General features: G+C 53.5%; 5 protein-coding genes across 5 annotated transcripts; 3 read left to right on the top strand and 2 right to left on the bottom strand.

Moving 5' to 3' along the window:
• Positions 1-900: 900 nt before the first annotated feature.
• Positions 901-2,625, top strand: CPAR01_02048 (phosphatidylinositol-specific phospholipase C; the record flags this gene model as incomplete). The annotated part of the gene is made up of 1 exon (XM_060486336.1): positions 901-2,625. One exon carries the CDS (start codon positions 901-903, stop codon positions 2,623-2,625), a length of 1,725 nt encoding a protein of 574 aa, XP_060353664.1.
• Positions 2,626-4,707: 2,082 nt separating this feature from the next.
• On the bottom strand, positions 4,708-5,562 carry CPAR01_02047 (uncharacterized protein; the record flags this gene model as incomplete). The annotated part of the gene is made up of 1 exon (XM_060486335.1): positions 4,708-5,562. The coding sequence occupies one exon, from the start codon at positions 5,560-5,562 to the stop codon at positions 4,708-4,710; it is 855 nt and encodes a 284-aa protein (XP_060353663.1).
• Positions 5,563-10,232: 4,670 nt separating this feature from the next.
• Positions 10,233-10,665, top strand: CPAR01_02046 (uncharacterized protein; the record flags this gene model as incomplete). Its single annotated transcript, XM_060486334.1, has 2 exons — positions 10,233-10,345; positions 10,401-10,665. 2 exons carry the CDS (start codon positions 10,233-10,235, stop codon positions 10,663-10,665), a joined length of 378 nt encoding a protein of 125 aa, XP_060353662.1.
• Positions 10,666-11,591: 926 nt separating this feature from the next.
• On the top strand, positions 11,592-12,380 carry CPAR01_02045 (NAD dependent epimerase/dehydratase; the record flags this gene model as incomplete). The annotated part of the gene is made up of 1 exon (XM_060486333.1): positions 11,592-12,380. The coding sequence occupies one exon, from the start codon at positions 11,592-11,594 to the stop codon at positions 12,378-12,380; it is 789 nt and encodes a 262-aa protein (XP_060353661.1).
• Positions 12,381-12,450: 70 nt separating this feature from the next.
• Positions 12,451-13,653, bottom strand: CPAR01_02044 (uncharacterized protein; the record flags this gene model as incomplete). The annotated part of the gene is made up of 2 exons (XM_060486332.1): positions 12,451-12,481; positions 12,539-13,653. 2 exons carry the CDS (start codon positions 13,651-13,653, stop codon positions 12,451-12,453), a joined length of 1,146 nt encoding a protein of 381 aa, XP_060353660.1.
• Positions 13,654-14,186: the final 533 nt, after the last annotated feature.

Genomic DNA, 14,186 nt, shown 5'->3' with positions numbered 1-14,186 from the left:
CCGGTAAAGAGTCGCCGAGGTGGAGAATGATTCCGGTGAGAGAACCGGCTTGGCTTGGAACGCTGACGACGCTGCCGTCAGGGAGCTCGGGTGGTATCGCAGTAATCTTTGTTTCTCCTCGAACACCCCCGAATTGAAAGTGTCTTTCAGGTCTGATTGGTTGTATTCACTGCTCGGAGCGTCGTCTGACATTATTCAAGAAATGATCGAATGGTTGAGCTCGGATTCTCCAACTTGAAGCCATGGAGAGCATTGTCGGTCCCAGAGTGCCATCGAAAAAAACGTCGGACACCGTTTTGGCAGTCGATTGCCAGGCAGGCATGAAAATACCGGGCAAGATAATGGGTAGTCCATGTGCTAGAAGCCAATCGAGGCCGATGATCAAGCGCCATCTGATGGTGGTGTTCGTGTGTTGAGACGAACTTGACCAAGAGATGTGGGCTACGAGCTAAGGGAACACTGAGTGCCGGAACTTATGTAAGCAAACCTCCAGCCAAATAAGGGAGAGAGACTGAAATTCAATTCGTCAAAGCTGCTTGAGCTCCCCGCCAATCTAATCTTAGCGTCTCCACTCCGCAACCCCTCCATCGGAGAAGGTGCGGCAGGTGTGGCAGCAGGAGCTGAGCTGACGGGAAGGAGGGGCAACTCCAGTCCACAGCTTGTTCCTGCCACCTGCTGTTGCGCTGCTGCTACCTTACGCGGCGTGCATCAGCCAAGATTGACGTCGTCGTTTCCCGCCATCATCTTGCCGGGATTCCTGTTTGCGACCATCTCAATCTCTCTCCCTTTAATATCTACACATACCCCGCATACGTAGTGGACATCTGAGGTCAGAACCATTATCCTCACGTCCGGAAGAGGCAATCTAGAGAGACAACCGCTGCGGAAACGTCACCAGCAATGGCCTCACTAACTTCAAAGTTTGCCAACCTCAATCCCTTCTCCAAATCGGCGCCAGAAGATGAAGAGGAGCTCGGCGATGCGACCGACAACACCACCTTGGCTGGCGGAGGCCACGCTGCACGCGACTCAGACCTTAAGCACCGTCTCCGCGTGAGCCGTGCCATCAAGTCTTTCCTTGTCGATCAGAAGGCCATCTCCTCCAATGAAGCAAACGTCGACTCAGAACAGCTCACCCCCGAGTTGCAAGCCCTCGTGTACAAGCCTCACATCAGCGTGCCCCGCGAGCTTACTGATAGATCCCACCCATTGCCCGAGTACTTCATCAGCTCCAGCCACAACACCTACCTTCTGGCCCACCAGCTTTATGGAAGCTCTTCGGCAGAGGCCTATGACGAGACGTTGCGTGCTGGCGCGCGATGCGTCGAGATCGATGCCTGGGATAACCCCGACAACAAGGACGAGCCCAAGGTCACCCACGGATACACCCTCGTCTCCAACATCCCTTTCCGCACCGTCTGCGAGACCATCCGAGATGTCGTCGACCAAGAAGCCAAGGAACCACATCCCGCTGCGCCAATCCTTCTGTCTCTCGAGAATCACTGTGACCCTGAGGGTCAACTGCGCCTGGCATTCATCATGAGAGAGGTCTTTGGAGATCGCCTTCTTAGCCAAGCCATCAGAGAAAAAGGCCACGCCGAGCAAGAGGGCCAGGCCAACCATGTCCGTCTGGGGGAACTCGGCAACAAGATTGTTGTCATTGTCGAATATCACTTCCCTGGAGAGGCCGACGACAGTAGCTCGAGCTCAAGTGATGATGACGAGGAGGAAAAGAAGGCCAAGAAAGACTACAAGGAGAAAAAGAAGGCTGCGCCTGCTTCGCTGATTGTCCCAGAATTAGAGGCACTCGGCGTCTACGCCCAGTCCGTCAAGCCCATCAACAATTCATGGTTTGAGGAGGTTCTGCAAGATGCGCCGCACCATCACCTCATCAACGTCTCCGAGTCTGGGCTGGCCTCCCATCTGCCGACGCACACTGACAAAATCTCCCGCCACAACGCTCACCATCTGATGCGTGTTTTCCCCAAGGGAACTCGCATCTCTTCCAAAAATCTCCATCCCGTTCCCTTTTGGGGAATTGGCGCCCAGATCTGTGCCCTCAACTGGCAGACATTTGGAGCATCAATGCAGCTCAATGAGGCGTTATTCGCCGGTTCCGAGGGTTTCATTTTGAAGCCCGCCGAGCTCCGGCCCGGTGGCTCGGGCCACCTCAGCAACGGAAGGAAGCGAAAACTCCGTCTACACGTCGGCGGTGCCACCGACATTCCCGTGCCGTCCGATCGCGACGAAGACGAGACAATCAAGCCCTACCTCACGTGCACGCTTGTACATCCTCATGATCTCGATATCAAGCCTCCAAAGAGGAAAACGGCTGGCTACAAACAGCACAAGCTGACAGGATTCTTGCACAAGGGAGAGAATCCACCACCCACCGACCCGCTATGGGACGAGGTCCTAGAGTGGGAATACCAAGACAACGAAATGGTTTTCTTGCGGATGCTCATCAAGAGTGATGACAGCTTCGCCAAGAACCCAATCTTTGCCGTTGGCGCGGTACGACTGCTCTACACGATACCGGGCTGGGTCTTTATCCGCATGCTTGACCTCAAGGGAAGAGAAACCAAATGTTCCATCCTTGTCAAGTTTGAGGTTGTCGACGCGTAGAGGTAGCCATGTATACGCTAACTGTTTCGAGTATCTCCCAAAGCTTTCGTAATATAACACGCTTGCCATTACTTGTCCGATCATTGTAAGGAGTGATGTGCGATTGAGATCGTCGTAGCTAGTGCCATATGGATCTCTACTTCGCTAAACAGCGTATTCACAGAAACGGATATGAGAAATTGCCACAGCATTTGATCCAAGTAACATACATAACTTCCCTTGCACGCGCGCATCATGCAGCCTGATCAGCGGCACATGGCACGACCTCGTCCCGATCCTGAACCTCCCCCGCCAAGAAACCACTGCCTTAGTAAGCGACTTTTGACCCCAAGACAGAGACATGGACGGTGTTGAGACCTATGAAGGTTTCGAGGCACCGGGCCTACTGCTGTCAGTATGGTTGGTGTGGTGATCGAGTCCGGTTAGGTGTTGGACACATCCCGCCCATGTTCGTGTACTGTACCACACAAGACCATGGCAAAAGGTGAGAGATAGGTTTCCGGGAAGGATTCAAAGGATTCTGGATTCATGTATAGTAAAGACTTCACCCTGGCCTATGGCTGAAAGGGACGGGGATACACTCGATTCCCCTTGTCGTATGTGATTACACACTAGTGCTCGTACAGCCGGACGCCATCAAGAAGCATCACAGGCGGCATCTTCGAGGCAGGCGACGATTGCTACTCACACTATACTGCCTCTCCTGACATAAAAGCCTTCACAAACAAGCATCCTCCCTCTACATCACACGCGCCCCATCCATAGGCCCCCAACGGAAACCCCACCAAATAAACGCTCGCTACACCTCCAATATGCGGGAAGCCTCGCTCGGCTCACCTGTCATGAACAGACTTTACCCGCCGCCCGCCGCCCGCCATCCATCCATCCATCCATCCCCGTCGGCTAGGGAAGAACCCGACATTTAGTCGAACCTTGAAGGTGCGAGAGGCTGATGAACGGGAAAGAGAGTGTGAGGCTCTTCTAGGTGTATCCTTGCGTGTGCTGAATCTGGATTGCTGGGTTGATGAGTGCCGGTTTACTACCTGACTACCAAGTGACGGGTTGCGAGTTCCCCCGTACCAGGTTCATCGCTTTCGTAACTTTGTTCATCGGCCGTCCGAAATCTACATAAAACTGGTTTGCCATTCTTCATCGTACTCACTTCTCATATTTACTGTGGCCTGTCTCGTACAAATTTGTCAGCTTGATAAGATGATTGTATCCAGTTGGTGGAAATTCACACAAACTCCATAATCCTCCTACTCCGGATCTTCGCAACTCACCACTTCCATCCGAGCACCATCTCACCCCGTCCGCCCCCCGCTTCCGCAGCCGTGACGCGGTCCCACACCCACCCACCCACGGCTCCGAACGAAGTCCAGTCCAGTCCGTCTAATCACAACTGCCCCGTACGCCTCGACCACCAAGACCAACAAGCGGCCCTCCCAAAAAGCCCCAAAAAACTCAAAGCACCGCTGAAATCCGAACTTCACAAAGGCCGGTTCTTTGGGTGGCCTGAAGGTGGGTTGGTAGAAAAACTTTACCACACGAAGTGGAAAAGAGACCCTTTCCATTTGAGAGGGTGAGGTGAACTCACGCAAGAGCCAACACCACCCACTCTGCTACTGAGTTACCGAGAGGGAGGGACAGAACACAGACTGGTAGGAACGGCCGCGTTGCGAGCGGTTTGAGAAAGGTTGGGATGATTCGTGGACAGCCCTTTCCGCGGGCAGCCTGTGTTTGCATGTACCTGGTTCGTGCTCCATGTAGAGCGGCGCCGGCTCGGCGAGAGCTTTTCAGTACTCTGTTCATTCAGTAGTTTCGTCGTGGAGATGATTTATGAGGGCATTCAGTTGTTTGCTCAGAATTGAGCTACAGCGATGAGCGGCTGACACTGAAATGTGAAATTACTCAACACAGCACTATGTCTCTACTTGTAGTGATGAGTTGAGAGTGACACTGTGCTTAAGCAACTCTACAAGCACAAAAAGAGTCACAATAAATAATGGAATAAATCAGTCATGTGAATGAAGACGTTCCAATCGTCTATAGCTGTAATTCACTGCTATGCTATCTCCGTCATCAAAAGTTGACACCCGCATCCTGCGTCCTGTACGTCCTCGTCACCCTCGGATCCCACTTCATCTTATTCTGCCTCTCAAGCTCCTGCTGCCTCTCCACCTCCAACTCGTCAATCTGCGCAAAGTTCCTCTTGCTGCGGAACGGCCACCTGCCCTTACGGTACAGCATCCCAATCACCAACCCGAAGATCAAAACCCCGCCCACGGAGCCTAACGCGATAGGCAGCGCCGGCATCAGCTTCACGTTGCTGCCGCCCGAGGTCTCGGCTTGACTGGGCGAGGCGATGCCGCCGCTTCCGCTGTTGGCGTTGCCGCTTGGTGTGGGAGTCGGCGTCGGGGTCGGAATGAGGCTGAGGGGCGTGGTCTCTGGTATCACGGGGGCTGGAGGCGGTGGGATGAAGGATGGTGTTGGCGTGGGGATTTGGTCGCCGACGCCTGGTGTTGAGATGGGTATCACCCCGGGGATGGATGTTGGTGAGGGGAGTGGTGGCGGGTCGGAGAGGGATGGTGTGGGTGTTGATGTTGCGTTTGTGGTGGTTGAGATGATGAAGGTTGTGAGAGGGCGGGCGGAACTTGATGGTGGTGGTGGAGGCGGCGGCGGCGGCGGTGGTGATGGTGTTGGTGTTTGTGAAGACGTCTGTGAGAGCGTTGGTGTGTTCTGCCTTATTGGTGCCGATGATGATGAGGATGAGGCTCTAGCAGGCAATGATGATGATGGCGTCGCTTTTATTGAGGGTGTTGGTGTTGTTTGTGCCCTCGTTGCTTCGCTCAGTGTGTTTGGGGTTCCTGTTCCCACTCCCGTTTGCCCTCCCAGACTCGTGGGAGGCGTTTTGGCGTCAGGTTGGTTATCGGCCATGATGAAGAAGTGAGATGGTTTAGTCGTGAGAGTAAATGATTATCGCTATTCGTGCTTTGTGGTATATGTTTTGGTACGTAAAGGCCGTTTGAATATGTTCGTTGCGTCGTAGTAGATTATGTTCAGTATGAGTTCGGGGCCTTTTGGTGGTGGGGGAATTCCTCCGAATAACCTCGTAACCAACTCGAGTGTGGTGAGGTATGATGAAATCCTGATCTCGAAGCAGGTTCAATGTCCCAATGACGACCAGGTAGTGTCAGGTGACGGCGTGAGGTGGGTGGTATTTTCCGATGTAAGTCGATCCAGCGGCTCAACAATCGCCCTCTCTCTATTCCTCTTGTTCGTCTTCTTGATTTTTCGTGCCAAGCCTCGGAAGCTGTCAACGTCAAGGGCAGTTCAAACAAGACAAATTAAACACTCAATAAACATCATACAATGTCAGTCCCAAAATAAATAAAAAAGAGACCAAGGCACTTGCCGTCCCAGAAAAAGAGGGCTGGGGGGGAACAGGAATCTTTAAACAAAGATGTGCCGGTGGCCACGTACCCCCTCCCTCTTACACTCTTCAGCGTATATTGACAGAGAGTACATGACATGGTGCCATGTATGTGCATTGTTTAGGTACCCCATCCATTCCTCGTCTCTCCCTCGGTCCGTCGACCGTCGTTCACATCAAATTCTCTGACGGTTTGAACACCCCTCCCCCCCATCATCCGAGAAACCTTACTGTGAGAGTTTTGGCTGACGTGACGCAGAGTCGGGACAGTGAGAGAGGGAGCAACTCACACTCACTCTTCCTCTCTTCCTCTGTGCGTATGAGCGTGTGTCAATGTCTCAATGAGGAAGATGAATGTACCAGGGATCTCTAGGGGTCGCAACCGTCTCACAATGGTATTGATATTGATCCCTGCACGCCAGTTGGAGGCTCAAAGCGCGGCTCCGATGCACAGTCTTCTGCAGCACTAGACTCAATATGTCTACGTACGCAGTACTTGCTTCTTAACTGACAGTAAGCGTGTCAAGTCCCGTCCCGCAAGACAACTACTGTATAGTGGGAACAACTAGCCCCCAAGAGCCCAAGAGGGGCACGGAATAATGTGGCCTTCATTAGTCACGTCTTAGTCTCACTCTTATTCCCTCCCCCCTCCCGCAGAGTCCCAGGGATCTAAAGACTGAAGCCCCAATGCTTGCATGTTGGCAGGGTTGCTGCCAGCCCGTTTCAGACGTGGAGTGTTTGAGTTGATCTTCTTCAGACCAATGAAACCCTCAATCCTTCCTTCGTCCCACCTTTTCTCCCGCCCTTCCGGCCGCCAAACCACCCCCTCTCCAGGTTCATCCCTCACGACCCGCCAATGTCTCTTTCAAAGTTCCATCAGCCCTTTCTCTCTGTGTCTTGAGGCTCTCAGTCTCTCGGTCCACTGCACGTCTCTAGACAATGGAACAGTTCGATCGGGAGCCTGGAGGGCCCCCAATTGTGTCTTGGCCCCAAGTGGAGAGCCCTAACTAAACTACTGGCGTCGCATTCAAATCCGAACATTGCAACGCAAAAGAGTCTATCGAACATATCCGTTCTCAATAAGGTAATCAGGGTTATCCGTATTGTCTCTCATTCCCCCAAAGGAGCCACCAGAAACCGGACTAAGTTACTAACGTTAATAATCCCTGACGACAACCGGGGGGAGAGGAAGAGCCTCCTCGTCCTCATCTGCTCTTCGCATCACCCACCGCTGCCCGACCTGACGTCGGAACACCCCCGTACACGGCGTCACCTGTCAAACTCGCCAACAGGCAAACTTCGGAAACTTGCATGATCCCCGCGTCGCAACCCATACCGACTCGTCTGTACTCCGTTACCACCCCGGCGATCGTACACTTTTCCCCCTCGGCAGGACTGCCAGACTGGTCACCTCCTCAACCCCAATCCAGCCATCTCTTACACCGACACGCCGTCAAGCGCGGGCAATCAGGGAGACCGTAGACAGGGGGGGAGGTTCAGGGCTTTGCACGCTTTGCACGATCTCCGTTCGGTAACCGGCCACGGAAGTTTTCTTTCTTCTCTCTGCAGGCTGCACTGGCAATCAGGCAAGACTCTTGCTACGGAGTACTCTGTTGCTATCCATAGAAATCTCCACATCCTTATTATGCCCTACCAGGCGACAAAAAGAAACAGGGTTATCTTCAGCCTCCCCCAATGCGTTCGGTTGACTCGGCACGCTCCCCTGGTGCAGCTGGATTCTGCATAGAGAAAGAGGCCCGTCGTCTCCCCTACCCTCTTCGGCAGTCAAGACTTTCTAAAACGCAGCTGTCAAAACAATCCCGCGCCGGGGGTGTGCAAGGTAGGAGAAAGAAAGAAAAGGCAAGGCACCTTTCGGTCGCCAACCGAGAATCTTACGACACCCAAGGCATGCCCTCTCGTTCGGGCGGTGGGCGACCCGGATCCGAGGTAGGGCTCATTCCGCTAGTCAAAGTTGAAAATTCCTCTCCTTTCCTTGATCACGCCCATCCCGCCCAGGAGGAGGGCAGACACGTCATGTGGTAGCACTCCGTCCCATCTTTCTGGTGGTGCACTCTCCTAGACTCTCACTCGGTGGATGGGACGCCAATGTCAGAGATATACTGAACGGTAATAGTGCGACTATAGTGATCGAAGGTTGCACCGTCGATCGTCTCTTCTTGGTAGCCTCGCACTTCCTCGGTACCATCCACGTGAAGAAGCTACGTGGGATATCTAGAGCATAACGCGGTAAGAATACCTATTCTAGCATGGCGCCGACATCATCGCGAGTCTCGACCAAGTTTTTTTCTCAACATTTGAAAAATCAAGAAAAGGATATGCCGAGGTCCAGGAGCCTGCTTTATGGTTCGTCTTTGCTTTTTGACGTTTCGAACGTATTCGGGTTTTTCATGTGCAGGACTACAGGTGCGTTCTCCTGCAGTTAGTTGATGCCGCGAGAGGACAACGTCAAAGCGGCGCAGGTTGGGAAACAAACGACGTACGAATCCGAACCCGCTCCACGTTTTATCGTGTCGGTATCTGTGTAAATGCTACTTCACACTTGAACGCTGCAAATAATGTCGAACCGTAAGGCAGAGCATTTTGGGACTTCGTTAATCATGTCAAAATCAAGCGAGCTTTGCGAAAATTGCGACTTTGTTCGATGATGCCATTGAAAACACCAAACAAAAATCTCGAGCTGTGCGGTGGCGGAGCAAGGCGAGAAACACCAAAAGTGACCCGTGTGTACCCCTTCAAGGAACACTGTCAAGGAATAACAATTAATTCCCGTAGTAAGCCAAGGTCCGGTTGGTGCCATGGTTCACTGGCCCGCGATACCTTTCAGATGCTTCGGTACAATGCTGGAGATCTGTTTATCTCGCCCTTCTTCGTTCCCCATCAACTTGACTTACACGGAATTAATCAACTGAATCTTATCACTGCGCAACTCCCGATCAGAAGAAGACGGGAAGGAGACCCACAACTCCATAGTCCCACAGCTATATCTTCCGAAAGCTAGCTGACTGAGAGGATGCCGAGTTGATTACCACGTAAGGATACGGATATGCTTATCAGTCGCACCATCTCCTCAGCCAGCCTCAGTTGGGCGGCAATCATCCATCTTTCCGTCATCACTCAAACTGCCGCCTGTGGCAATATAGAGACTTGAAAATGTAGAATGCCGTCATCTCCTAAACTCGAAACAACTGAACTCTTCAGCTCCCCCGTAAATAGAATGAACAGCACTACGGAAAGAGGAAACAAGAAACACCCATCAAAGAAAGGCCACCCCCGGCGGCCATGACGCCACCGGCCCCCGCCGACTCCCCGTTCAACCCCACAATCACCGCACCCGCGACCGAAGACTGCGGCGAACCACCGGCCAAGCGGAGAAAGACGCAGGCTTGTTCACAAGTGTCGTCGGCGAAAGATACGTTGTTATTTTATTCTTATTTCTCCTTCTTTTTTTTTCCCTTTTCCTTCTGGGTTTTCACTTCACTGTGTGTAAGAGCCAGAGACATCCATTCTCTGGTACCCTAAAACAGCACTGTCACCAATATTGAAACAACCACTCCTTGCCCAAGTTGGGTTGACCCTTTGACCAAGATCATCACAACTTCAAACCCCACCATTCCCAAAAGAAGAGGAAACCTGGACAAGTGCAAAAAGGGGAAGGGGCTGACAATCTTTGTTTTTTTTCCCCCTCGACCAGCAAAAATGCGATGATCAGAGGCCCTGCGCCAACTGCGCCAGGTCGGGAGAGCAATGCAACGAGGCGGTGCTCCCGTCGTCCTATCAAACCCGGCCCCCGGGCCCGGGTTCCCTCCGCTGTAAAGTTTCTCTCCTTCTCCCCTGCTCTTCCCCAGTTGCGAAGGAGGAAACATCTAGTTTCACGTTGTTGGCTGGTTCATAGACAGTAGTTTGCGACGGTTGATCTCTCTCTCTTCGCCGATCTAGATCTGCTCGCAACCCTCCTGGTCCAAACTTGTAATGTTATAGTGATGCTGCGGTATCACCTCCCCTTCTAGGAGTTCAGATCATCATCTTCTTCACCATCCCGCGACGCACACACCCCTAGCAAGGCTGGGCGACATCGCGTTGTTGGGGGAGCGCATATCGCGTCTCGAAGAGACCGACGCTCGTCTTCAGGTGGTCGTCGATATTCGGAACAATCATGTCCAACACAGCTATGCGCAAGAGCCGTCGCTACCATCATCGTTGTCTCGCGCGCATGAAGCGCCTCATACACATCACCACGCAGACAAATACTATCACCACCGACGCAGAGTCTCATTCGCATCAGGGCCGGGAATCGGACCAGAAGCTTCTCTCTCTCAAAGAGCTCGCCCGCCATCGGCCTCTTGGCTACCTTTGCTCGCTCAGAGGAAGACAACCCACCACCACAAACACTACCTAATCCATCAGTCCACGATGGCGGCAACACAGCACGTAGACCCGACCAGGAGATCCCCCTCGACACGGCAACAGAAACCTCCCTCTTCGACGAGACAAAGTCCACTGCCGCTACCCCTTCCTCCGCCTCGACGACTTCCGCAACCCAGCAAGCTGGCCGAGAGAAGCATGGGCATCCTACCTCACTAACATGATCTTCTCCATAGGCCTCCTCCTCGAGAAAACCTTCCCGTCATCATGTCCATCAGGAAAGCCTTTCTCCTAGACAAAAATCACATGATTCAGCCCATGACGCCTCACTTCTTCCAGTCGAGCCTGATGGATCTCGAGGCGGAGAGATTCGATCTTGCTGCGCTCAGGTTTCCGGGCGACTTTGATCTGCTAGACGCTTGAAGTATAAGTCAAAGTATCTTGCGTAGAACTGAACCAAGCGCGTTATCATGGTGAGAGTCGGACTTGAGTAGAGAGCCGACCTGAGAAGGCGTCAAGGAGGGGCATGACATGTTGGCCAAGACTGACGTCCAAGTTGCTGAGTAACTAACGCCGAAAGCCATGGATTCTGACTCGGGGGCAAGCACCACAAACTCAATTGAGTGCTTTCCCAAAGAAAGCTCGTTATCGGCTTTTAGCCAATCCGGTGGGGAACAGCTGCCAAAGCGAAGCAAATAAACTCGCGGGACGTACGTCACTGACGCCCCGGTGACGTGACCCCGTCCCCGAAAATGCTCATCCGCGGGGTCCTTCTTTCCGCAACAAAACATGTACCCATTCCCATGAAAGGTAAGGTAAAGTACGGATATACGTACAATCAAGTAGAGATTCACCTCGGCCAGTCCGCCCGCATCCGAATCAAGTCATCCGCGGCCCTTAACGCCGTGCTTTTGATGGGGCCGAGCGGGGAAGCCATCCAGGTTGATTTCAAAGCCCCGCGGTCTCGTCTTCCGTACACCTAATGTGACCACTATTTGAATCGACTGTCTGCCTCTCCTTCACACGGGCCTCTATACCTCTGAATTGGCATCATATCACATCACACTGCAAGACATCACGACGTATCTTGCCAGACACACAATCCTACGCATTCTCTAGATAATTCAACAGTTACAAAAAACAGCCCAACATGAGCAAACACGTCCTCATCCTCGGCGGCCACGGCAAAGTCTCCCAGCACCTAACCCCAATCCTCCTCAAAAAGTCCTGGACCGTAACCTCCATAATCCGCACTCAAGACCAAGTCCCCGCCATTGAAAAACTGGGCGCCGGCAAGTCAAGCGGCAAACTCAACGTCCTCGTCCGCAGCATCGAAGACGTAACCTCCCAACAAAAAGCCCAAGCAATCCTAGACGAAGTCAAACCAGACACAATCTTCTGGTCCGCCGGCGCAGGCGGCAAAGGCGACCCCTCTCGCACCTTCACAATCGACCGCGACGCCGCCATCCACTTCATCAACGCCGCCGTCGCCACCCCGTCCATCAAGAAATTCATCCTCGTCTCCTACCTGAGCTCCCGCAAGACGAAACCCACCTGGTGGTCCGATAAAGCCTGGCAAGACGCACTCGACGGGAACAAGAAGCTCTACAACTACTCTCTCGCCAAGATCGCCGCTGATGAGGCCCTCTGGCAAGAATCGAAAAAGAGGACAGATGGCTTTGCTGGTATTAGTCTGAGACCCGGTCTGCTGACCGAGGAACCGGCCGGCAAGATTGAGTTTGGAAAGACAAAGGAGGCGAAGGGCACCTCCAGCCGACAGACCGTCGCCGAGGTCGCCGCGCTTATTGCGGAGAATGACAGCTTCACGACATCGTGGGTAGACTTGCTGGATGGCGACGAAGACCCCAAGACAGCCGTCGACAGAGTTGCAAAGGAAAAGGTGGACGTCGCTGTGGGCGAGGAATTCTACAAGGCTTAAAAATCCATACCACGCTTTGGGAATTTTTTCATTAATAGTACTATCATAATACAGCGAATCTCGTTTCTCGTCATGTCATCAGAGCAATGTGCTTGAGCTCCCTATTACGATTTGTTAGCATCAGTCAGAAAACCCATCCAAGAGATCAGATGACTTACTCTTGCACCTGCTGTCCCACCTTCATGGGCGCATACGTAACCTCCTCGCCCTCGTCCCTACCCAGGTTGAATTGCTCAGCCCTAACCTTTTGTGCCTGCTCCGACAGCTGAGGGATAGGAGTGAGATCGTGGTCCGATGACAAGTGCCAGAAGAACGTGGACGAGATGCGGACGAGCGGGCGATCGGGGAGCTCGGCTTTGCGGCGCTCGATCACGGCCAGTGTCTTTTCATTCACCACGACCTCGTGGAAGCCTGCCTTGATGAGCCCGCCCGTCAAGTGCTCCAACTGCTTTCCGGCTTGGACGAGCAAGTAGTTGCCCTCAGGAATCTTGACGGCAATCTTCTTTCCCGTGTTGCGCGCCCAGATGTGCAGGCCTGGATACCGAGAACGCCCGTGAATGGTCAGGAAGTTCAGGTCTGTGTGGAAACCGGCGAGAATGGTGTCCTGCTTGCCGTATTTGACCAAGTCAGAAGCCGTTGGTGCGAGAAGGTGAGGCCCGTACTTGCCAGCAGAGCTGAAAGCATCGGCAGGGAGACCCAAACCGACCGCCGCCATCTCTGCCAGGCCCGTAACGGCTTGCTTCATTGAGGTTCCCCACTTGTCCATGGCAGGAGGCCAACGCTCACGGATGTGCGGAGCTTCGGGGACAACATTGGGGGCGTTGAGCCCGGGGAACTCGGTCTCGTACGGGGGGTTCTCAGCCATGCGCCAGAAGAAACGGCACTTTGGGTCGGGGTCGTGTGCTGTGATATCGAGAGGGCGCTCGGTTTCCGCCAGGCGCTCGATGACCTTCAGGCAGGGCTCGTCTACTGCACATTTGGGCTTTTCTGTATCCTCAAGAGTGACACCGATTTGGTAGCTTAGCTCCGGACGCTCATCCTTCTTGAGCTCTTCAGTCGGCTGGGCAAAGTAGTCCTCAAGCAAGTCGAGGAAAGTAGTGTTGTCTGATTCGGCGACTCGGGAGTCGTGCAGCACGAGCGCGCCATAGGTGATGAGGGCAGTCGCGGCCTTTTGGCACTCATCGCGGACTGCAGCGGAGTCGCGGGGCTCGTTGAGAAAAACGTCGAGATCGATTATGGGGAGATCCATGGGGAGGTCCTGTGCGGCGGCCATCGCGGGCAAGTGGATGCGCGGGGTCTTGTGAAGTTGAAAACTTGGGAATCGCTTCGTTGATGATTTGAGAAGCCGACTGTGGCTGGGATATAATAAGCAAACAATATGTATCGCTGATGACTGCGGCCAGAATTCGCAAACGAGGAGCGGAAATCGCTGGGTTTTGTCTTGTGTCGCTATGCATGTGAGATGGTCGAGATGCGCGCGTGGTGGGGGGTTCAGATGGCTCAAATGGTCGCATGGCCCACCCGGGCGCCTGACCGGAACAGGCAGCTCACTGCCGACCCAGACCGTTAAAGATGGTTCCTGCGCTATGGTGTCGAGCACATCGTGAATGCCAACCAATCCCGTCCTTTCATCGGGGCTCTCCGGGTCGTGTCTACGGAGGCCCATCCGGCGCACCGAGACCCCTACTCCATGCTGATTTCCTTTCAGGCTGCTACCATTGGAGGATCTCTCCCGTTGAAAGTATTTGGTTGCAGATCTGGAAGACTCGATGGGCTGACTCGGGGTAGCGTGGAGTGCGGAGAATC

Source organism: Colletotrichum paranaense (assembly GCF_030867605.1).
Source record: "Colletotrichum paranaense strain IMI 384185 chromosome Unknown Scaffold_2.1, whole genome shotgun sequence".
Taxonomy (NCBI): domain Eukaryota; kingdom Fungi; phylum Ascomycota; class Sordariomycetes; order Glomerellales; family Glomerellaceae; genus Colletotrichum; species Colletotrichum paranaense.
This window is presented reverse-complemented; position numbering and strand designations above follow the sequence as displayed.